Source organism: Pogonomyrmex barbatus, unplaced genomic scaffold (assembly GCF_055798465.1).
Source record: "Pogonomyrmex barbatus isolate J1 unplaced genomic scaffold, ASM5579846v1 scaffold10, whole genome shotgun sequence".
Classification (NCBI taxonomy): Eukaryota; Metazoa; Arthropoda; class Insecta; order Hymenoptera; family Formicidae; genus Pogonomyrmex; species Pogonomyrmex barbatus.
The window spans coordinates 2,076,535-2,100,332 of NW_028297099.1; the positions used below are offsets into that span (position 1 = coordinate 2,076,535).

Here is a 23,798-nt window from a genome sequence, read left to right on the forward strand (position 1 = left end):
ATATATATATATATATATATTTGGAGAACAAAATTTGATGAATTAGTTTGTGGATTATTTTTTATAACATGCAAAATAATAATTATTAACTGTAATAATAAATTTTGTGGAAGTGATTTTTCTCAGCGGAAAAATGTTGCGGAAAATCTTTTCTCGTAATGCATAATATCGAAAAGTGTACTCGAATTCCTGCGAATGAGTTGCAATTTGCTGGGGTACCATCATCACATACGTAAGACGCAGTTGGTCGATGAAAATAAATGATTCGTACGTAAAGTACGAGCGCATACGAAACGAATGACGTAAAACAAATAGTATAATCGGATCGCAAGCATAGTTTGTAAGAGTGACCTATGTAAGTCTCAACGGTTAAATATGTCACGTATCGACTTAAAACATGGGCCGCGCCGCAAGTTACGGGTATGGATCGTACGTAATAATAACGAGTCTTTCATTATTTAGGGCGATAGTCCTTACTTCAATATGACAGTCGGTTAATGTTACAGACCAACACAGAAATTAAGTCAAAAGTGGATCAACTCTCATTATTGATAGAGTCTTTAATGATAGTCTTACGAGATATTTTAATTTATTATTTAAAATGCGAAGTTATTTCCCATTTAAACCTATCAAATAAAACCTACCAATAAATGGAATAATTTTATCTATTTAAATTTAAAATCTAAGTGAAGCGTCAATTAGTAAATTTAAAAAAAAATTGTTACATCCTGATTTCATCGCGTACTTGATATTTAAAATAATTTTTGAAAAAACTTCGTTTGGATTTTTTTCGTTTTGGGATATACTCCTTCAGTTGTTTGGGCAACTGATTTTGTTGATTAGCGACAGCGTCGCCTAATTGTTTTTCGGAAGGAAAACAAAGTGGACGTAACAATTCGAGATTGATTGACGATTCAAATAGAATTAAAGAATCGTGTGAATTTCTCGGGATTGTCCTTTAACGTTTTTATCAAAAGACGATTCCAAGTCGATTATGGGTAAGTGATATATTATAAATTACGCACACGTGCGCAAGACAAGATAATTCAATTGTGTCATAAGGAAACATAATTAATAAATTTGGTTAGCGAAAGTCATTATGTCGTGTTCCGGTATTTTCGTGGTACTATGGTCGCTGATGACGTGCTCCTTCGGATTTACAATGAATCGTTCAGGTAACGATTGTGTCAATCTATTCTCTTTACTTCGTGACTAAACACATTTATCATTTAAATCAATTATTTAGTTTCCATTTCTTAGCTCTCTGTTTTTAAAGACCGATTATTTTAGATCATGTTTCTTACTCGCGTAATATTTCTTCTTCTTCTTCCTTTGTCAAAAAAAAAAATATACAGCATACGAATGCATAATGTATTATTTAAACACGCCTTTCCGAGAACAATGTTATTACGTATTATTATTGACTTATGATTTATGTCTTGCACTTTAGTAGTAGCGTTTATGCCGTCTGCATGGGACACTGCACCATCCTTGGACAGTTATCAAAGGATATTTGTCGATCCTGCATTGAAGAACAATATGCAGATGACAGGAATGGATAACACTCTCCGAGCTGTGGATGTGAAAACTTCAAAAAATATTTCACGCGCTGAAAATCAGACGCGGGAAAAGAAATCAACAACCGAGAATATCGAGATGAAACTCTTCAATGAAATAGCATCGGCGATGAGAAATGACGCTTCTGATCCTTTTGAAGAAAAGGCTAATACTTTTATCGTTCCTCGAAATATTATTTTACTTCTGATCGATGAAAGAAACCAAGATAAGGAAAAGGAAGAGAACTCGTGGAAAGATTACAAAAAGAGATTGCCTTTTGCGATTGAAGGATTTCTTTCTCAAGAAGTACTTTCCCATAATTATATTAATTATTTTTTATGTTTTTATTATTTCGAATAACTTTGTAAATAATTGAATTGATCATTAGCAGTCAAATTTTTCTTTTATTTTTTTTATTATTTTCTACATACAATAGTGAATAGAATAAATTCGGAAGATGAATTCGAGTGAAATTATATCTTGGTTAAACATAAAACAATTTATTTCTTCATAAAAATCTGACTGCTGCATATTTTAAAGAAGTGATTAAATGTACAAGTTTTTAAATTTTCTTGTTAGATTTAAGGAAAACATAAAAATATTTAATTCTTGTAATTCTTTATTTTTTATGTTGTATAAAATCTTTAATATATAATATAATTCAAATTCAAATTTTGTTATGCAACATTTATATTATAGAATTGTCATGACAAAATCGAGAACACCAATTCTTCATTGGACAAATTAATTTCTGAAAAGAAGAAAACAAGTTGCAATTGCGAGAGTGTTCTTCGCTCAAACATTGAAGACTTGTTATTCTGGGCGAGGCAAACAAAAGAAATGACAATAGGTCAACAAGAAGAAGAAAAGTTTTATTTAAATTATAAAATATTTAGTATTGAAAAAATATAAAAATATAAATATAAAAAAATTAAAAAATATTGAATATTAAAATGTAAGATTAATCTATTTCTTACGTTGATCATTAATTTTGTCGATTTTATCAAACAGGCACAGTTTTCGGCAGCAATTTCTCGATCCCGCTCTTCCCTAAATATAAGTCTAATTCTAACGAAAGTGACGTGAAATTGGATTTGCATAAAAGCAAACGTAATTTCAATGACGATTGGCAAGTGATCAATCCGAGTGACCGTGGAAAATCTATTCCTTTTCTGATTGCGCCTAATTCTAAAGCAAGAGGTGAGAATAGTTGAAGAAAAAATATTTTACTAAAGATAAAAATATTCAGGATTCATAGATGAAATTCTAATACTTCAATGACACTTATAAAAATGATAATTAATAAGCATAAAATATAAAATATAAATATAAAATATAAGATAATATATTTGATAATTACTTTAATAACTTTAAAATATAAAGGATATGATACGTGTTATAAGATAATATTTCGTAATTTTTTGTTAGGATATAGAAAGATAGAATATTTTAAAACAATGATTTTATCGTTTACAGAAGAGACAAATTATGACGTCACTTGGAACATTTTCAATGTGTTCTCCAAAATAAGAATGGCTTTCTTCCGTTCCTTGCTCGAGTCGTTACGCAGAAACGATGGCACGTTAGAGGATGAATTCTCATTGCATAAACCATTCTCTCTTAGACCAACTGTGATCAATTTAATTGGAAATACTATCAGAGAACTCAAATCTATTCCAAAGGGTTACATGCTGATTGTCGTCGTGCCGAGAAGCGAGGGAGCTGCCGCCATTGATCTCGTTCAACGTGAAGTATGCTACTTCATTGTAATATTGTCGATAAAATTTGTAGATCTAATTCGTCAAAATAACTTAAAGAAACTGAAATATTAATTTACATTTATATTACATAACCAACGTTGATAATTATCCAACATGTTCCGTTAATCAAATTAAAATATATATGAATATGAAAAATAAAATATTATTAAGAAAACATTATATAATTATTGGTTTTTACATTTTATGTTAATAAATTCTTACATCAATTTTCATAATCAATACAGATCTCTTCGAAAGATACTCTCTTAGTTGTAATGCAAATCTGTGCTGAAGACCAAAAATCTATTCCATTTGTTGCGGAAGGGCCGAATAATCGAATTCTTCAAGAGGCAAAAACTATTAATGAATTTTCGGTTACAATTAAAAAAGCAATCACGAGCGAATGTCGTGATATGGGATGTGCGAATAGACAGAAACGCGATGCTTCAACTGTTCCACATATGCCAATCGAAATATTTTCGCAAAAATTGCCAGTGCAAAAAAGAATTATCAGAAGCAATGACGCTGAAAAATCGGTAAGGTAAATGGACTTAATAAATATTAACAATATACTTAAAACAATTATTATAGTTTGATAAAACTTTTACAAGCTTATTTTAATATTCTTTCTGTTTAATATACATACTTATCTTGCATTCTGAGAATAATAATACTAATTCGACATATCAATTAGTATTATATATATTATATATATTTATATTCTTCCGTACAGATTGTATAGGATGATATTAAATAATATCAAGCTGGTAAAATATATTTTATTGATATATAATATTAATTAAATTAATACTAAATTAAATATTAAATTTAATAACAAAAATATTTATATAAAATATTTATAATTTATTTAAAAATAATAATGACACGTTAGCTTTGGACATAAAAGTGAGTATTGTATTTCTTCTTTCTAGAGCACTATAAACACTGAAGAAACAACAACTGTCGAGAAAAAAAAAGAAGCCAGAAGTTCGACTTCATTGAAGATATCGTGTGGCCTCACTACAATGCTCGGTGTCACGACCTCGATTCTCGCCATGGTTGCAATGATATCTTAAAAGCAGACACATGATATTTCGTGCTCCATCTTCATAATATTTTTTATTTCTATATCTTTTTCTTCCATTTACCCCTTTTATCTATTTTACAATTTATATACACGAGAAAACAAGTCCTGACAATTCTGATAATATTCCTTTCTTTAAAAACCAATATGGAGAAACTATTTCATAAATAATGCATTCAGAACACTCAAATATGACTATAAAATTACGATATCTTGCATTATAATATCGTATTATATAAACTAAATCCACGAATAAATTTTACATAAATGTCCTGGTTTACATCAATAAAACTCTGCTGATCTCTAAGAAATTTTCTCTAGGAAACGATTAATTTTCCAATAGAAACAATTCGTTACATAAAATTTGACCCAAAGGAAACGAAATACATCTAACGTTCGCCGTCTACACGAGGAAAGCCCGGTTGACCTTTTCGCGTATATTTGCAGGAGCAAGTATTTATTGCGCGTGTAAACACGGGCTCCCTGCTCGTTGCGGCCAATTACAAAATCGCGCGCGATTGCGACCAGCGATTTCATACACACACGCGAATTCCTTCGGTCATGACGGTCGCCGTTCGCGTAATTCTACACTGGTTCTACACCGGCAACGGCGAGGCGCGCAACATGCCCGCGATCGTACCCGCGAAAGAAAGTAAGACGAGGGCACGAGCGCGTTTCAGTCAGCGTGTGATTCTATGCACTCGGAAGTGAAGAATCGAGCGAGAGCACCCGCGATTATCACCCGCCTCACCGCCGGGTATCTTCCGTCGGCGGCGATGAGCGAGAGTTCGCGCATCGACAAGCGGACGAGCCGATAATAAATTTCTTCATTACTAATTGTTCGCGAGAACAAAGCATCGCGATCCCGCTCGCGCGAATAATTATCATAATCATACGTTACCGATAACACTCGCGCCTTCCGAGGAAACCTCGTTGACCTCATAAACGTTACGCGAGCATATGTAAGGAAACAAACATATAATAATAATAATAATAATAATAATAATAATAATAATAATAATAATAAATATATTATTTATTTAGATTGGCGTAAAGACGCGATGAAAAATCGCTGTAATTACGCAAAACGCAGTATGAGTTATACGCGCAAAAACATCGAAGACTGAACTCATTGTCATCAATTATACGAGCAATTTAGATATGTTCGCATGTAGTATTTAAATACATAATGTATGTAGAAATAATAATGTAAAAAAGGTAATGTAATTTTTGGATTAGTTGGCGACACGCGCGAGCTCCTCTTAAAGGCGCATGGATCAATCCCGAGGAAGAAAGTTTCGTTGCTTATCAGAGCAAGAAAGATGATGCATGTGCACCAAGGCGGCCAGGCGTGATCACCGGGCGAGGATTTTCGCGTTACATAAACGTACAATTTCATAAGTTTCTAAAATCATGGAATTATATTAAAGTTAGCTATCGTCGTTTCTCGGTAAGCAACTAAATTGCGAAATTATTGTGGTTGCGTACGACGCGCAAATAAATTTACACGTGCGCTGTGTTAATTCTCTGGTCTTCGTCGAAGTATTATTAAAATACGCAACTATTCCGCTAATGCTGCTATTTGTCGCTATCGGCTATTTACTACTATCGACAAAGAATGATGGATATCGCGTACTTATATGTATCAAAAAGCCGCGCTTGTGTTGGTTTAATTGTTATCTTAGATGCGTAAAGCTGAGCAAAAAATATGAATTGTTCTCTGAACGAAGTGTATGTACAATATACTATTAAGTTTAATTAAATATATATTACAAAATGGAAGATATATCATCCGTTAGACGATATGCATAATAAAACGATACGCGATATGTCATAATAAAACAAAGTATTGAGAGCTAGCAAGTAATCTTTTCTTCGAAAAAAGGCAGGATTAAATTCTACGTTAACGCGCATTAATTTTTTTTACAAAATTATTAAAATTTTAATAAATAACTTTTTATATTTTCTCGAAAATGCTTAATGATGACTAGAAATTATTTCAAGAATTTCAGCCCATTTTTTTTTTTTTAAATCGTCCAGGTCACCGACAAGTAAACATTCCGCAAACGCTTACTGTTTCTTCTTTGAAGTTATCCGGTCTAGGGCACATTTTTTTCAGCTGCGGAATAAACGCGATGATCTCATCCGGGTTATCCCCGACAAAGTGATTTGATGGCGGTTTGAATTTGTTAAATTTCCCCTAAAATCGCGCATCGATCAAATTTTCTTCCTACTGTGCACTGTAACAGAAAGCAAAGCGAGAGGGGGGTATCTCTATGGTATAAAGGAGAACCGGTCCACACACGAGGTAATCGTTCCCACTCCGTTGTTCGTTTGCCGTCTCCCGAGAGTTCGCCGCTCTGCTCATTTCTCTTTCCGCAACAATCCGAAAGTCATCGCCGCCGCGATCGTTTGCACGTCAAGTGTCCGCCTGTGCCTGTGGATCGCGTTGAACATCGGTCAAGGTAAGTTTGGCCCTCGTCTACAACGTGCATCACGTATGAAAAGCTCCTCTCTTCCACATTTTGTCACACATTACGATTGAAAAATTACCGCACTTGGCGCGCAAAACCAAATTGAAACTAAAATTCTTACACGACATCCGGATTAACTTTATATTTAGTGAACGACATAAATGTTATATTTTATTCGTTTAATTCTTATTTAAATATGATAAAGAAAGTAGAAGATCGCATGAGTTTTTTTATTTTTAATTTTACGCTGAATTTTTCTCGTGAAAACAAAATCATTTTTTTCAATTTCTTTTGAATACTTCTTTAGTCTGTTTTTATAATATATTCTTTTAAGCTTGGGATTTTCTTTACTTGCTATTCTTCTGTCTTCTTTTTACTTTTGCTCACAGTATATACAGACGCAACATACGAATTTATTTCAAAAAAGAATTAAGCAATCGTTTAAGAATGTTAAATATTTATGAATTAAAAAAGTTTTAAGTCTTTTCCTTACGTTATTATATGTGTGTTTATGAAAACAGGTTTAAATATAGATTTATGTCTCTCTTTTTTTGTATTTCTAAAAATTTATAAATATTTAAATATAGAATTAAAGTTATTACATTTGAATTAAAAAGATTTGGTCTTGTAATAAAAACTAACAGTTTATTTTCAACAAGAATAAATTGATGTGAATTGATGAATTTACATTAGCCGAAATATATAATTCGTACAACTGCTATACTTTCATTTATGGTTTCTTGCTTCATCGTGTTAGCTAATTTCAGGTTTTTTCAAGGACAGCAGTTCAATTTTTTTATAAGAGAAAAAGAAGCGTAGACTACACACCAAAAAGGTGTAGCTAATGCTATTATTATTGTTAATTTTGCTTGTTAATATTTAATTAAAAATTAAAATTAAATTAGATTGCCTCCCTTTTCTCTTCTCTCGCTTTCTCTATCTACCTGTCTTTATTTTTTTATCTCTCTATCTACTTATCTACTTATTTTTCCATCTATCTTATATTGATTTCACATTATTAAGAGAATATAATTTCCATTGTATTTAAATTGCATTCTACCCGCTTCAGACATAATGTTATAAATCTCTTATCTCTCTTTGTTATTTTTTTTTAATGCTCGCAGACTTTCACACTCGCCAATTTTCTCGCACTTTGCAGGGAGATTATCGCGATCGCAATAGTTCCTTGGCCAAGAGCGCTTACGTCATAACTGTTCTAATAAAAAAAATTATTACTCTAGAAATAGAGAATAATTATAGACAATTGCAAATCATTTTACTTTTTCTCTTGGTCTCTTGGTTCTCTTTTTCAATTTCAAACTTCTCTTTTTTTCTTAAATGATAATTTTGTTCTCAGGACCTGTATCATTATTCATAATGATGGGTTGATTATATCCCGTATGTAGATCATAAAAATGCGGTTTTGTAATCTGTTTTGTAACTAGTGACAACTGGTGACTAAATGGGTCAATCATAAAAAAATAATATTGAAACAATATCACCGTTTCGGAAAGACCAGGGAACATTCTCTTTGCTCCTCTGTACGAACTCACTACGAGTTAGAGAAAGTTTGTGTTGAGCAAGCCGCTTTGGTCAGCATTAATTCCTGACATAAGAAACGATGGGTATCTTAACTTGAGTTGTGCAATGTCTGTAGTGCACATTACGCGCGTAACATGTGCAACCGAAAGGGAGTCATGTAGTCTTTACACATAACCGGAACGGTGTCCGATTTATGTCAATAATTTAATTTTACGCTTTTTAATTCGGAGAAAAGAATATCGGAATTAATAAATTTTTTGTTATGAGAATTCTCTGATAAATATTTCTGATAGATATTCTCTGATAGAGTTCTCTGATAGATATTCTCTGATAGATATTCTCTATTACGTTTTTTTATTATGATCTTTTTGTTCGTAGATGTTGCTCGTACAACCTACGGAGGAAATGTCCAAGCAGATACGAGTGGAGCTGAATGAGAATCCAGCAACGCGTGATAAAGATCTCGAAATTATCAAAGAATGGCTTTCCAAGCAACCGCATTTACCTAAGTTTGATGGTACATGCTATGATTATTATCAAAACTGAGAGCATATTATAAATCGTGTAACAGATGTTTTATTGTTATTTTATATTTACAATATTCAAGTATACATTGTGCTTATAGAAAGTATATTTAATATTTTTTGTTTAATACAACCTATTAAAAATGATATATAATTTATATATCATTTCAAAGAACTATTATAGATAATATTCCACTTTCTTTTTTTAAATATTAGTAATTTTTGAGAAAGTAATTTTATACTAAATGATTATAAAAAGAATTAAAAAAACTGTTAAAGAAATTGTTTATGACTAATTGGAATTATGCATTAAGAAGCTAATTAGATATAAACTTACTCCGTAATTGAAACTTTATACAAAAAAATTTTATTTTAGATTATGACACGAATTATATAGATCCAAAGTAAGCTATGAACAAATTATTTTTTTTTATCAGTCGCAACGATGTATAATTTGTTTTTTTTTTTTTCAGATGATCAAAGAATAATGACCTTTCTGCGAGGATGCAAATTTTCCTTGGAGAAATGCAAACGGAAGCTCGACATGTATTTCACAATGCGCGCGATAGTCCCCGAATTTTTCTCCAATCGCGACATCACGACGCCGTCGATGCAAGAACTAATGAAGTACATGTAAGCATCGCAATCACAACGATATACATATAGCGATATCTTGCTGTCATTTGAAAAAGAAGATGCGCGGCAAATAATTCGGATTAAACAAATCCTAATTTTTCGTCCTCTTCCCGCAGACAAATACCTCCTTTACCGGGCTTGACAAAGAATGGACGCCGAGTGATCGTGATGCGAGGAGTCACTAAGGATGTCCCAACTCCTAATGTAGCGGAAGCTATGAAGGTATAAATCAACTTCAAATACTAATTAAGAATCTAATTAAGAATCAAACTATTTAACTTTAAATTAACTTCAAATACTAATTAAAAAACTAATTAAGAATCAAAAATTATTTAAGAATCCAAAAGACGAATGCTTTTCTCTAAATTTAATAAGATTTTACAATTATGAACAATTAATTCTCTTTCTCAATGCATTATTTTATTGCTAATATTTAATATCATTTGAAAGAGCTATGTTCCGTCTATGAACGAAAGACCGAGAATAAGATGACTTGTATTATTTATTTCTTATTGTCGTATTATCGTAAATATTTTATGTCACATCTCGTGCGTCAGAATAACAGATGTCGTCGTTATTAAAGGTTGTGTTTATGATCGGCGACATTCGTCTGAGGGAGGAGAAATGTGGTGTGGCCGGCGACGTCTACATCCTCGACGCTTCCGTCGCGACGCCCACGCATTTCGCCAAGTTCACGCCGGCCATAGTGAAGAAATTTTTGGTCTGCACGCAGGAGGCATATCCGGTGAAGTTGAAGGAAGTGCACGTGATAAACGTCAGTCCGATCGTCGACACGATTCACAATTTCGTCAAGCCGTTCCTAAAGGAGAAGATACGCAATCGCATCTTTATGCATAGTGACATTAAGACGCTCTACGACTACGTACCTCGAGAAATATTGCCGACTGAGTACGGCGGCGACGCCGGACCCATCCAGGATATACATGGCACGACATTTCACTATTTTATTGATTAGACGTTATAGAGTTCGCCCTGGAATGTCGCTTAATTTCAAGCACCATTGCCTTGCTTTTTTTTTTTCTTGAGAATACCAAATGAATTTTTTTCTTAAAAGGAATCCTAAAAAAATGTTAAATCTTCTTTATTAAATATCCGATATATGAGTTTATTATCAAAATAGAAGTGCGAAACGTCAATCAAATGTTAAAAAATCTTTAATGTTGAAATAATTTTTATCTGGTTGACATAACTTTTTTCTTCATTTTCCAGAAATGTGGATGAAGAAGTTGGAAGAATATGGACCGTGGTTCGCGGAGCAGGAAGCTGTGAAAACTAACGAGGCCTTGCGACCAGGTAAACCAAAGACGCAGGACGACCTATTCGGTCTCGATGGATCCTTCCGGCAGCTGACGATCGATTAAATCGTTTAACATGTCCTGGGTCTTATTCCGACGTAATTATCGCCAACGGCAGTCGTTAACCAAATCATTTATGTAAACTTAGATTGATTATAAACTTCGTTCACGAAAATTAACATATTTTTCTTTCGAATTACAGTTGTGATATAAATTTTTGTACAATTCATGCCCGATACAGTGTATCTTCAAGATAACGTGACCAGATACATCGCAGTATATAGTAGTATATAAAATGTAATATAATTTTATTGAAAAATTTGCCAGAAATATAACGAAAATGGCAAATATTATGAACAAATGTAGCTCGATGCTAATAGTATTTTGCATTTTTTACCACGCGCGCGTTAGCTTATTTATTTTTATATTTGAAGATATATAATGAATTATGACTATTGATTATGCTTTGAATAATATTGAAGCAAAGTATCTTTATGTAAATTTTTCTTTGATTAATACATTTTTGATAGAAAGTATGTATAAAATAACCCGAAATTTTAGATTTTTTATTCTTTGCAAATTTTATAAAATGATAGTTGCTTTAAATGTGATTATAGTATAAAAGATTATGCAAATTGAATTTTATTTTTATAATTTAATATAGATAAACTTTTATCAAACTTAATATTTTGCAAAGTACAGAGTTTCAATAGAAATATTATGTGTGTGTGTGATATGCAATGTGTTGTGTTTAGTCAAACTATATATATCGAATATATTGCACTTTTATACACGTGTCATTAAATTTCTTATTATCACTGATGATTATCACTGTGATACAATATTACGATATGTAATAATGTTTGGAAATTGAGTTATGCTCAGTTTCGCAATGTATAAGCAATCGTAATGATGCAAAAAAAATCCAGTAATAACCGTCTACATTTTGTTCAAACCATCGATTGTGCAAAAATATGATGCATTGACGTGTAACTACCGTTTACGTGATATTTTCCAATATTCCAGATATTTTTTAATTAATATTCTATTATGGGAAATCGCGAAAATACGTGAATATTTTACAAAGAAATTGTAATTATATGCAATTATATGTAATTATATGCAAACGCTATGTGTGAGTAATCTATAAATAATAAATTCTAAAAAAAAAAAACACAGATTCTCCTCAATCGATATCGAATATGCAACCAGATTCTTCGCGTGCCACGTAAATGACTCATACAACGGCATTTTCACTCGTACAACACGCACGAGAAATATAATTTATATGCAATTATATTTACAATTAGGCGAAAGATTGCAACATTTTGTAACATTTTGCAATAGGACATTTCGGAGACCTTGAGTCTAAGTGAGAAAGGTATTCTGTTTCTATAAAAAATGAGTCTCTTAACCAATAGCGATGTTGATCGCCGGCCATTTATTTGTTGCGAAGTGGAACGAAAAAAAAAAAAGAAAGATTCAATAAGAATGTCGTATCCAGTGAAAGCTGTACATGGCGGTAAATCGCTGTGCTGAAATTACCCAAGTTTCCGTTTACGTTCACTCGATTTCCTGAGATAATCATTGGCAAGCGTCGCATTTCGATTTTTCGAAAGCTCTCAAAGAGAGAATAATATTAAGATAAGAAAATTTTTAGGCTTGAAAAATTATTTTCTACAAAATTTCTTTTCTTCTTTCTGCAAAATAAGATTTCTTCCGTTCAAAACTGATATACGGCATAAAAAATTTTATTTATTTGTACAGTTACAATTAAAAACTATTCGAGCTATTTAATTTAATATATAATTTGTTTTCGATTTATCTGCTTGTCTTCCACATAAAACTTTCTCTTTATAATCATTGTATAATAACATCTGTATAAGAATAATCATTGTCAACATGTGAATTATTCAGGTTTTCTTCATTAAAGTCACATGCTATCCTGATTTTTCGATTCCAATAGTAGTCTTTCAATATGAAAAATGAAAATTGACTTCTTAGAAATGGCGCATTGATAATGACGGTGGTGGCGGCGATGATGGTGGTGGTGATAATATAATATTCGCCTTGGCATCTCATATGCAAGACGAGTATTCGCTTCTCTTCCCGTGCGGACACATCCCCACTTCTTCGTCCTTTTAGTCGTTTGCGATTGTCATTGAGCCGACTAAGTCAGTCAGTCAGTCAGGCAGCTCATCAATCAATCGGTTAGTAAGTTATTCGAGTTAATCCTTCAAGTTAATCGATCAAACTTCTTCTAACTCGTGCGCGATTAAGAGTCATTAAACTTATATGTTAAAATTAATATTTAATACAGTGTGTGTATATATATATATATATATAATAATAAACTAAATCGTCCCGATTGCAACAATTGATTTGACATATAATCTTTTATCTGCAACTACAATGTGAAAGTGTGTTTCATGAAATCTCTCCTTAATAATCAATTTGTCTCTTAAAAATGCAATTGATAATTATTATTATCATCTTTAACATTGTGTAGAAAATTAAATTTTTTTTCGATAAAATAGAAATTAATAAATTTAAATATTTACTGTTACATAATCATCGATCGTTGTATCTAGTATTGAATCATAATGATCATCATAGATCATAAATTTTCAAACACCACTAAAATACATGTTATGGAAATTAACATTCTCATAATTTATGAATATGATTTCATTAATAAATAATGTATAGCAAAGAATCAATTATTATTTAAAATTTAACTTGTCGAAATTCAATCTGGTTTTTAAATTCCACGCATTTTATTTTTAGACAAATAAAAATAATGAGTTATTTTTTTATCAAATAAAGGATGAGTTATTAATTTATAATATTATTTATTAGAGCATATTTGGAAATTATGAACATTTTAATTTACGTAATATATATTTTACAGTATACATATGTATCTTATGTACTAACTCGCTATAATTTAATTTATTAACACTATATTTAATTTATTAACAGATCCGCTTTTAATTTATTATTATGCAAACATGATGTAAAAGATATTAGTTAAAAGATTTTTGAAGAAATAGAAACATACATGTCCATTATATACATGTCCATTATACATTATCTCTTGTCCATATATAATTTAGATTGCCCATTCGTTAACTTTAAATTGCTCTATTATATTTAAAAAACTACTACTGGAATGCAATTTTTTAAAATTGTTTTTCCTGGCAGAAAAAAATCGTAGTGTACATTCCGTATGTGGGGAATTTTGCTATATTCAAATTATATATTAAGAAAAAGATCAATGTTCGAAATTCGAAGAAATATTGTTGGATTTTGAAAATTAATAACATGCGTGTAATTAAAAGTTCAGTTCTCCGTGGTAATTTTTGAATTTATTTCTTCACCGAATCATGCTAAAAAGATCGAGCGTTTCTCCCCGTTCCTTTATGAATCGCTTCGATCGAACCTTTCGTTCGAATCGTAGAGATAGCGATGGATTGTTCGACGTGATCTGCATTTAAATACAATCGGCAGAAGAAGATCGGCGTGGTGGACACATGAAGAGGAGTGGGAGAGTAATAGCCAGACGAAGTGCGAGCGATCGAAGTGACGGTAGAACGAGAGAAGAACGAGCACGCGACCTGTACATTCTGTCAGTACTGGATATACAAATACCGATAGAGTAGAAGTAGAAGAGGCAACCTTTGGCCTTAAGAAATAACGCGAAGAACGAAACGGTCGCGATCGTTCGCTCTCGGTCTTCCACCAGTCTTCCTCGAAATCATGACGCCGACATGAGATTTAATTGTAAGTCGATAATCAGCGCTGATATCAAGGGATTAAAAACAAAGCAATTGTGGTGAGTGCGTGAAATATTTCGATTCCGGTCTCCCACCAAAGTCCAGATTTATCGTTAGTTAGAATTGAACACGTAGATTTATTTCTGTCATTTGTATTTTCTGCACAAAATTGTATTTTATTTATTTAAATGATATATTAATATTTTTCTATAGCAATATCATAAATATCAAAATAACATAAATATGTATATATAAATGAGGAAGAATTCACGTTCTGTGAGATTTCAAGACTGACCGAGCAGTATGATACTCGTTACAGAGACATAATTATTATATTCTTTCTGTCATTATAATTTTAATTTCGGACGGATATTTTGTAATATCTACTCTTGAATTTATACCAGAATTTGTTTTCAATTTCAGAGAGAAACGTACTCGATTACGTTTTGTGAAGCAGAGTGCCTTCATGTGTCGACGTGCATTGTACTAGTTTATGTTGATATCGCGATATAACGTACAGAGATTTTTAAATCGACGTGATCAGTGTGCGTCTTGTCGTGTCGTACTCGCGTTTCCGGGACGACTGCATTGCGAAGGTAGAATGAAACTCGACTTCTTCATCATGAGCGTCACGGTGAGTTTTCCCAGCCGATGATTCTTGATGGTCACTTGCGATTACTTGTTGCATATCTACATTATGTCGTGTTATCTGATCTTACCTAAATGCTCGAACGCGACAAAATTTAATTTGATTTACTGCACAAAATAAATAATATTTTCTAAATAGAAAAATAAGAAATCGAAGGTAATTAAGAGATTTGCGAATGATCTTTATTATTAATATTTGTTACTTTTTTTTCTGTTTTTAACGTGATTGAGGTTTTGTTAGAATCATTAGCAAAAAAAAATAGACTTTAAAAAATAAAAATTAAAAAATTCTTTCTCTATTCAGCTTTATCTTCTTCTCTTGTTGAAATTTTATACAAAAAAATTTCCTCATTTTTCTTGCCATATTCTAAATTTACATATAAAACTTACACTAGGTGTGTAAATAATAAAATAAGATTTAAAAAACCGTTAGGTGTATAAATAATAAAATGAGATTTAAAAAAATAATTGACATCTCAAAATTTTTGTCAAATATGATTTTTTTAGAAATGGCTTATTATTATTTACGTTTCCACATTTTTAATAATTTGTTTAAATCTAAATTGAATAGAGTGTGATAATGAAATATTTTTTATGGCTTCAAAAGACTGTTTTAAAAACGTTTTATAAGAAAAGTTCTCACACAGCAGGAATTCATGAGTTTACAATAAGACCGATATTTGCCGAAGCTATTGATGTTTGTCATACATAGGAATTACACGGCCGACGAACTGAGAATTTCTCAGAAACTTGGAGAACACTTCGGCGACGAGGAAGCGGGATCAAACGCGGTGACAAACGATACTTTTTCCTCCGTTTTTAAACAAATTCATTTCGCGAATTCATGAATTAATCATTTCGCAACTATAATAAAAGCAAAAATTTAAATAAACTTTTGTGAATAAAAAAATGTTGAGTCGGACACTCCAAAGGTTTTTTTATCTTTTTAGAAGAGACAGAAATTAATTACTTGAATTTGTTGAAATAGAATCTTTTCAAGAACCTCGTCGTGTTTTTTCAAGACACATGATTTACATAAACACGTATCTCGTAACCACAAATCTTCAAGTTATTATAAAAAATCGGTTTTATTTCGCATGCGGGATGTATCTCGCTTTAATCACGACGAATGCAATTGTATCCACGCGAGAATTTCATCCTTAAGGAAGGTCTGAGAATGAACGAAGATTTCGCTCGCAAGTGAATCGCGCTTAAGTTCGTCACGTAGTTTGTACGTGTCTTGCGAAGTTATCGCAGCGATTCGCGAAGTGTCGTCGATACGTCATAGGCGAACGACAAAACGCGAAGAACAAAGGCGTACACATATTATTTGTCCTGGTGGTAATTTTTTAATAAGCGACAAATATCTGTAATATACGTATATATAAGTGGGAGCTTTACTTTCCCTCGATTGTACAGATTGCGTAGATTACATTATGAGACTGTAGTCTACATAGAAAATTTAAGACTCTACACGACATTGTCCTACATCGCGTCCGTTCATCTAGTACATGTGCACTGAAAATCATCGTACGCCCTCTCCATAAATATTTAGTTACATATAACTATTTGATATTGAATATTTATTAATAATTATGTTATTTATCGACTTAGATTCTGCCGGCAATATTGCTTGCGTTGATATGCGAAATAAATGCTGTTCCAACGCAGTGTTCGAAGCCAGTCAAGAACAAGAGCGATTACGCCCAAGTTCTCGGTCTTTCATTATTGTTTTACGAAGCGCAGCGATCCGGTAAGCTGCCGAAGAACAACAGGATTTTGTGGCGAGGCGATTCCGCGTTGTACGACCGCGGCTCGAATGGCGAGGATCTAACCGGAGGATACTATGATGGTAATAAATCGATTACTTTAAATTGCTATATGAATATAGATGTATGCGATATAGATGATTACTTTTGTCCTTAAATTCTCTTGGTGAAAAAAATATCAGTCAGTCAGTTTTGCAAAATTAATTATTTTGATTTTATCCAGCTGGTGACTTCGTTAAGTTCGGCTTCACGATGGCTTTCACGACAACGCTCTTAGCTTGGGGAGCGGTCAAATGGCCGGAGTCTTATAAAGCCGCTGGTCAACTGGACGAGATTCGTAGCACTATCAAATGGTCTACCGATTACTTTATCAAGTGTCACGTGAGCGAGAACGTGCTGTACGGACAAGTCGGCGATTTTCCAATCGATCATATGTTTTGGGGGAGACCCGAAGAGCTGAATACCACCAGGCCGACCTATAAGATTGATGCGGAACATCCTGGTAATGCCTAAAGCATCACTTCCTTTTCAAAAAAAATGCATTATTATAGAGAAATGTCTAATAATTTAGTATCATTCTACTTATTATATGATCCGTCGCAGGTTCCGATCTCGCCGGCGAAACGGCCGCCGCTCTCGCGGCCTCGAGCATCGTCTTTAGCAGCGTCGATCCTGAGTACAGTGCTAAGTGTCTGAAACACGCGAAGGAGCTGTATAAATTTGCCGATGTTTATCGTGGCCTTTATCACGAAGCGATACGTGGCGCCGAACGATATTACGAGAGCACAGATTATGGCGACGAACTGGCATGGGCCGCCATTTGGCTCTTCAAGGCAACGGAGGATACTAAGTATTTCGACGATGCGGTGCATCATTATCAGCATTTCCATCTCAAGGAGCGACCAAACGCGTTCTTTTACAACAAGAAAGTCGCTGGTATCCAGGTGCAGTTTCCTTTATTTATATATTTTTTATTTTAGTAACATAATAATCCTACTATAATATAATATGTTTGTTAGAAATTTCCTTTTCTCGACAAAATCACCAGTTGAAGTAAATAATTTTTCTTCTATAGTTTCTCGAGTATAAAAAAAGCTGTGAATAATTCACTAAACGATAATATCTTCTTTATTCTCATATTTTTAACTAAAATATCATTATTTATTCTTCGCAGCTGTTGCTGGCTGAATTGACAGAACTGTCCGAGTATCAGAATGCTACTCGTGCCTTTTGCGACTTCTCAATGTTGCAACAGAAACGCACACCGAAGGGCCTTTTGTTTATCGATAAATCTGGTACTCTTTCTCACGCCGCTAATGTAGCCTTCCTCTGTTTGGTAGCAGCAGACTCTCCGGAAATCGGTGATTCGCAGAAATACCGTCAATTTGCCAAAGAACAAATAGATTATATGTTGGGCAGAGCAGGTAAGCAAAAAGTATCCAAAGAAAGGTAAAACATTATTAGCTGTCACTCCGTTCTCATCTGTGGAACGACTTTTTACAATTTGAATCATGATTAACCATTAGAATTTTTAATTCTGTTAAGTAAAAATAAAAAAAAGTCTAATAGTTAACAATGCACAATTATAACAATAATAAATTTTTATCATTTGAATTTCTGAATTTCTTGATTTTAAAGAGATATTTATTTATTCCTTTTTCTTTTTTATTTTTATTTATTAACAAGTTTGAAATTTTTAGGAAGAAGTTACGTGATTGGATATGGTAACAATCCACCGAAGCAACCGCACCATGCCGCATCTTCCTGTCCCAACAGACCAGCGCCCTGCGGATGGCAGGAATTCATCAAGAACACCCCAAATCCGCACATTCTCTATGGTGCTTTAGTTTCCGGGCCGGATGAGGTGGATTTGTTTAAAGATTATCGGGCAGAATACATCTATACCGAAGTCACTCTGGATTACAATGCTGGTTTCACCAGCGCACTTGCCGGACTGTTGCAACTGCAACTGAACACCTTAGAGAATTGTTGAAGGAAAACAAATTTATAGTATTCGATTGTAATCGAATGCACAGACAAATCTTTATGGAAAAAAAATGGATATTCTCGCTGATTGTTTGCAGCAGAACACAAAAATACTCGTTGATATAAACATTTTTATATTCGATTAAAATTTTATGAATATTATTAACGTTACATTAAATAGTATTAATTTTACGTTACGTAAAAGTTTAATTTTTTTGTATAAATTATTATATATAAATCCTGAATTGTATATTGTCGATATTCTGCCACGATAAAACCATTCGTGATATAGTATCTTGAGGTAATAAGTAAGCTGCGATTTACGTCATTAATTTTAAGAAAGTTTTAAGTTTAGTGCAACTTTTTGTAAATCAAACTTATGTAGAAAATTAAGATACTTACATTAACAATGTTCAATTAAGATGTGTAAATTGATTATATCGAAACGAAACTAAAATAAGGCTCAAGACAGTGCTCTCGTGTAAATAAAGCATTGTTTAGAAACAATAAAGCTTAATCTAAATCGCAGTTCGGAAATAATAATTCAAATAATAATAATTCAAATAATAATTTATTTTCAATTATGTTTGAAAAAACTGTAACACGACTGTAACGATACTTTTCGAGGAAATAAAAGATGGCTATCGATCATAAACCGACATACGCAGACAAACTGAATCATACAGTATAATAATAATCGCATGAATAAAAACAAAAAAAAAATAGTATGGATTTTTTAATTAAAATACGTGTGTAATGGATAATAATACAAATATATATTTCTCTATAATAAATATTTATATATCAAATATGATATTTCTCTTGTAAACTTTATCGTTGAAATTTTATAGTTATTATTCTTATTTATTCGTATATTTTTTAAACATCACGTTGTTCCACGAATTTGCATGTGTTCTCTCTGGAATTCCGAATATCTGAAATATCTCGAATATCGTTTTTTTTTTTCGAAAATAAATACGGAAGAATAAAATATAGACTTATCAAACGTATACATTTCAAGTTGTGACTTTTCCTTGATCCGCCTAAGCGTGGCAATAGTGCGTTCAATGAAGCGTAACGTTAGTGACAACTGCTATATTGACAATACGCTTTTCTATGCAGCGGCTCTTGTTACAATCATTATATTACACGCTTATATTACACGCTATTATGTCTATAGCTACAACGGTACAGGTGGATCGCGCAATTGAAATAAGCGAGTGCTATCGGCGCTGTCGCCATGCGGCGTGAATACATTTTTATCGGCAGCTTAATATGGTTTCTTTTCTTCCCACTTTCCGAAAGCCTTTCCGAGAGCGGTAAGTTTAATTCTTCTCTTTAATGAACTTCATAATATTTTATATGCTTTACTTTCCATTTCTCATAAAAATTTACTACAATTTACGATAACTTGCGAAAATCAGGGGAATCAGAAAACGATTATTCCAAAGGATGCGCTTATCTCCGCTGCGAGAACGGCAGCCGATGCGTGAAACGGAGGTTTTGGTGCAAGGATCCTCCTTGCCCCAGCATGTTGTATTGTTCTAAGTCGAGAAGAGGTAAAGCTCGAGATCATGTGATCGTGATAAAACGTCGTCTACTATCAGATGAGAATTTCCATACGTTAATATCTTTGTATCTGTATTTTTTTCACATCTTTCTTCTATAAAATTTAATTAAATTTAAAATATTTGAAATTATGCAGAGTTATGTGGTAATTTATGCAAATATAGACGCTTGACGCAAATTTACTTACTTTTAGACTCATTGAAGGGACCTTCGACGTGCGACACCGTTCGTTGTAGCAAAGGCCACTTATGTATCGTTAAAGTTCGAGGATGCCATTGGAATGAGAGTATTTATGCATATATAAAACCAAATTGATTAATATTTATTTTTCTGAAAAACGTAAATTATATACTCGTCTTCGAAAATTTCTTAGGTTGTAAGCAACAAATAGCACGTTGTGTATCGGAGAATGAATATTATGAAGGCGCAGCTACATGCGCCGGTTTCAAATGCCCATCAGGAGAACGTTGCATCTTGCGAGAAACATATTGCGCCAATCCACCTTGCAAACTTATCAGAAGTTGCAAAGAAACGAGAGGTCACACAAGCAAAAACTAATTACTATAATATTACAAAATATACATTTTAAATATTAATAATTAATATTTCTAATTATTAGTATTAAATATAAGCAATATAAAATTAATACTTAGCTAATTTCGAATTAATAAATATGTATTTTAAAATATTTAATTTAAATTTATACATGTATTAGAACTGCAGGTATTAAGTTTGCATATAATAATGAAGACAAGTTATTTGCAGATGTGCAAACTTGGTTCGACGAATGCAAAGCTTTGAATTGCATCTCGGAATACGAGTGTTTCTTACGGAGGCCGAAAAACAATTGTCTCGATGCATGGTGTACGCACACACCTGATTGCACACTCACTGTCGGTCTGTTCGTGATAAATTGATAAGACTCTATTTATACATAAATTGAGAATAACAATTCGATAATTTCTTTTTTCCGTGAAGAAGATGAGCTAATTAGCAAGTATTGCTACGGCTGGATTTGTCCACAAATGCAAAAATGCATAGTGCGAATTATAGGTTCATGTAAGGGTTTTAACTGTACCATCGAGCGATTATGTCGTGCATCTTCAGTCTCATCTACCAAACGCGACGCAAATGTAAACAACAAGGTCTCGTTTTTTTTAACTTCAAGTAACATTAAAAATTTTATAAATTATTTTCTTCTGAGTATCTGTGTAAAAAAAAAAATATATATATATAGATCGAGCAACCTCCAGCTAGAAAGACTATGCAAATGGAAAGCGAGTCGAGTCAAGAACTGGAAAGAAGAATAAATATTCAGATGAATTATCCCGTCACGGAGCAAAAGGTGGAGATCTTCTTATGAATGAGTTAATAAGTTGACAAAAATTTAAATATGAAAATTGGAAGATTATGATATATGATTATAAGATTTATTTCAGTCGATTTTGCCAACAACTTCAACGCGGAGACAAAATACACGTTATACAACTCCGACGTAAGTTGGAGATTTTTTTTTTAATGAATTTAAAGTATTTTATTTCTGCGAATTATTATAAATTTAAATTGCAAACTTTTTCACATAGAAAATATGAAATAGAAACTTTATCGTCTCGTGAGCAAATCGCAACAACAAAATCAAATTTAATCGCGGAAACATTGAGAACTTCAACAGAGGAGTCGTTGCCTTACTTTCAATTTCACCTAAATCACTCTAAACTTTCAACGATTGATACCATTAATGAAGACAAAGTTTTCCAGGTAATAATAATATTTTTAAGATCGATTGTATAAACATTGACTCTTTCGTTTAAATCACTCTTGAATTGTCTGACATAAAGAGCTCAACCTTCCCGGTATCCTCGTCCGTTGATGGAGGAACTGAATCAATTATATTGAGTGACACGGACAGATTAGAAGCGCCGAGAAAGATCTACATAACAACTGACGACGCTTTGCCTCTTCCCGTGGTGTTGGAGGACATTAACTTCATTAGACAAGGTTATCCAATCTGGATAAACAACGATCCGTATCGTTCATTCGAAATGAAGGACGAAGATGACGGTATATGGAGACATCGTATGCCACAAGAACCGTACAAGATTTTACTGCCGCCGTATGAGCCGGTGATTCTTGTCGAAGATATGAGTAGACGAGAATTTCTACCGCTCGATCATTTCTTTAACGAGACAGCTTCGGTATTTTCGCCAGAGATAATACTAACGGGTATTTATGTTGGCTAGAATTACTTCTGATTAACAAATAGAATATCATAGAAACTCAAGAATCCAAGTTGAATTTCTTCGAGATTCTTTATTATAAATATCGTTGAGAATTCATGATGCATAATTTAAAATCAATTTTTTTCCTAAATTCTGAGATAGAAAAATCATTTTTGTTACCTCTGATTTCTTGCTTCTTCATAATTATATCTTAAATCTAAATTATGCAACGATAGAATCTGCTATACTAAGATTAATTAGAGAACATAACTTTTATTATACTTTGTATTCTTCAAGTTTAATTTGAGAAAAGAAACTTTTAATGACGAAACTATTAATAATCACGAATGATACTAGAATATTTTATGTTTTGTATAATCAAGTCATTTGATTTTTTTTTACTAAAATTTATTTAAATAATATGGCTATTTCTATATTTTTTTTACGACTCGAAGTAGCAAATATTAAAGTTTATCATTTTGAAGACTCGTCCGGCGATTATACGACTTTCCCTGCGATAGAAAAGACAAGTCCTGCTCCGCCGAGTATTCGCGGCAAAAAACTGGATAATTACTATGACGTGAGTATATTGCGAAGGATTATCTTTAAAATATTCTCAGCGGATAGAATTGAAATTGTTTATGTTCCATTATGTCCAAATTGTACAGGACTATGAACGGCGACCATGGTATATGATTCATGACTATCTGGAACAGAATGAACCACAATCAAGCCACGAAGGAGAATCCGAATCGAGCATCATCGTTGATCTCGCAACAGATGATTTATGTAAGAATGATTTTGAAAATGTCATATATAGATTGCACAATATTAAAATAAAATAAACAACAAAAGAACGGCGGAAGAATAAAGATGAAAAAAAGTTCAATTGTGCGGTATTGCACAAAAACGATTTCAAAAAGATTTCACCTCCTTGA

General features: G+C 32.6%; 4 protein-coding genes across 9 annotated transcripts; all 4 read left to right on the plus strand.

Annotated features, from left to right (window-relative positions):
- The first annotated feature begins 146 nt into the window (after positions 1 to 146).
- Positions 147 to 4,393, plus strand: LOC105424269 (uncharacterized). Its single transcript, XM_089070548.1, has 7 exons — positions 147 to 1,175; positions 1,454 to 1,863; positions 2,257 to 2,407; positions 2,569 to 2,766; positions 3,034 to 3,308; positions 3,563 to 3,853; positions 4,250 to 4,393. The coding sequence occupies exons 1-7, from the start codon at positions 1,100 to 1,102 to the stop codon at positions 4,391 to 4,393; spliced, it is 1,545 nt and encodes a 514-aa protein (XP_088926674.1). The 5' UTR covers positions 147 to 1,099.
- Positions 4,394 to 6,687: 2,294 nt separating this feature from the next.
- On the plus strand, positions 6,688 to 12,372 carry LOC105424267 (alpha-tocopherol transfer protein-like). 2 transcript variants are annotated; one of them, XM_011634404.3, is made up of 7 exons: positions 6,688 to 6,866; positions 8,796 to 8,934; positions 9,415 to 9,574; positions 9,694 to 9,799; positions 10,161 to 10,524; positions 10,808 to 10,991; positions 11,096 to 12,372. In XM_011634404.3, the coding sequence occupies exons 2-6, from the start codon at positions 8,796 to 8,798 to the stop codon at positions 10,957 to 10,959; spliced, it is 921 nt and encodes a 306-aa protein (XP_011632706.1). In that variant the 5' UTR covers positions 6,688 to 6,866; the 3' UTR covers positions 10,960 to 10,991; positions 11,096 to 12,372. The 2 variants fall into 2 exon arrangements, with proteins under 2 accessions (XP_011632706.1, XP_011632705.1); XM_011634403.3 differs by having other exon boundaries at positions 10,808 to 12,372.
- A 605-nt stretch (positions 12,373 to 12,977) lies between these two features.
- LOC105424265 (uncharacterized) lies at positions 12,978 to 19,731 on the plus strand. Of its 5 annotated transcripts, none has more exons than XM_089085569.1 (8): positions 13,003 to 13,103; positions 14,354 to 14,728; positions 15,093 to 15,303; positions 16,932 to 17,169; positions 17,310 to 17,588; positions 17,690 to 18,030; positions 18,261 to 18,510; positions 18,787 to 19,731. In XM_089085569.1, exons 3-8 carry the CDS (start codon positions 15,163 to 15,165, stop codon positions 19,077 to 19,079), a joined length of 1,542 nt encoding a protein of 513 aa, XP_088941695.1. In that variant the 5' UTR covers positions 13,003 to 13,103; positions 14,354 to 14,728; positions 15,093 to 15,162; the 3' UTR covers positions 19,080 to 19,731. The 5 variants fall into 5 exon arrangements, with proteins under 5 accessions (XP_088941697.1, XP_088941695.1, XP_088941696.1 ...); XM_089085570.1 differs by having other exon boundaries at positions 14,354 to 14,676; XM_011634401.3 differs by having other exon boundaries at positions 13,034 to 13,103; positions 14,404 to 14,728.
- Positions 19,732 to 19,860: 129 nt separating this feature from the next.
- Positions 19,861 to 23,717, plus strand: LOC112552408 (uncharacterized). Its single transcript, XM_089085568.1, has 12 exons — positions 19,861 to 20,391; positions 20,497 to 20,631; positions 20,835 to 20,927; positions 21,015 to 21,179; positions 21,407 to 21,538; positions 21,620 to 21,786; positions 21,879 to 21,986; positions 22,081 to 22,136; positions 22,225 to 22,399; positions 22,480 to 22,864; positions 23,346 to 23,440; positions 23,529 to 23,717. The coding sequence occupies exons 1-12, from the start codon at positions 20,313 to 20,315 to the stop codon at positions 23,703 to 23,705; spliced, it is 1,767 nt and encodes a 588-aa protein (XP_088941694.1). The 5' UTR covers positions 19,861 to 20,312; the 3' UTR covers positions 23,706 to 23,717.
- The last annotated feature ends 81 nt before the right edge of the window (positions 23,718 to 23,798 follow it).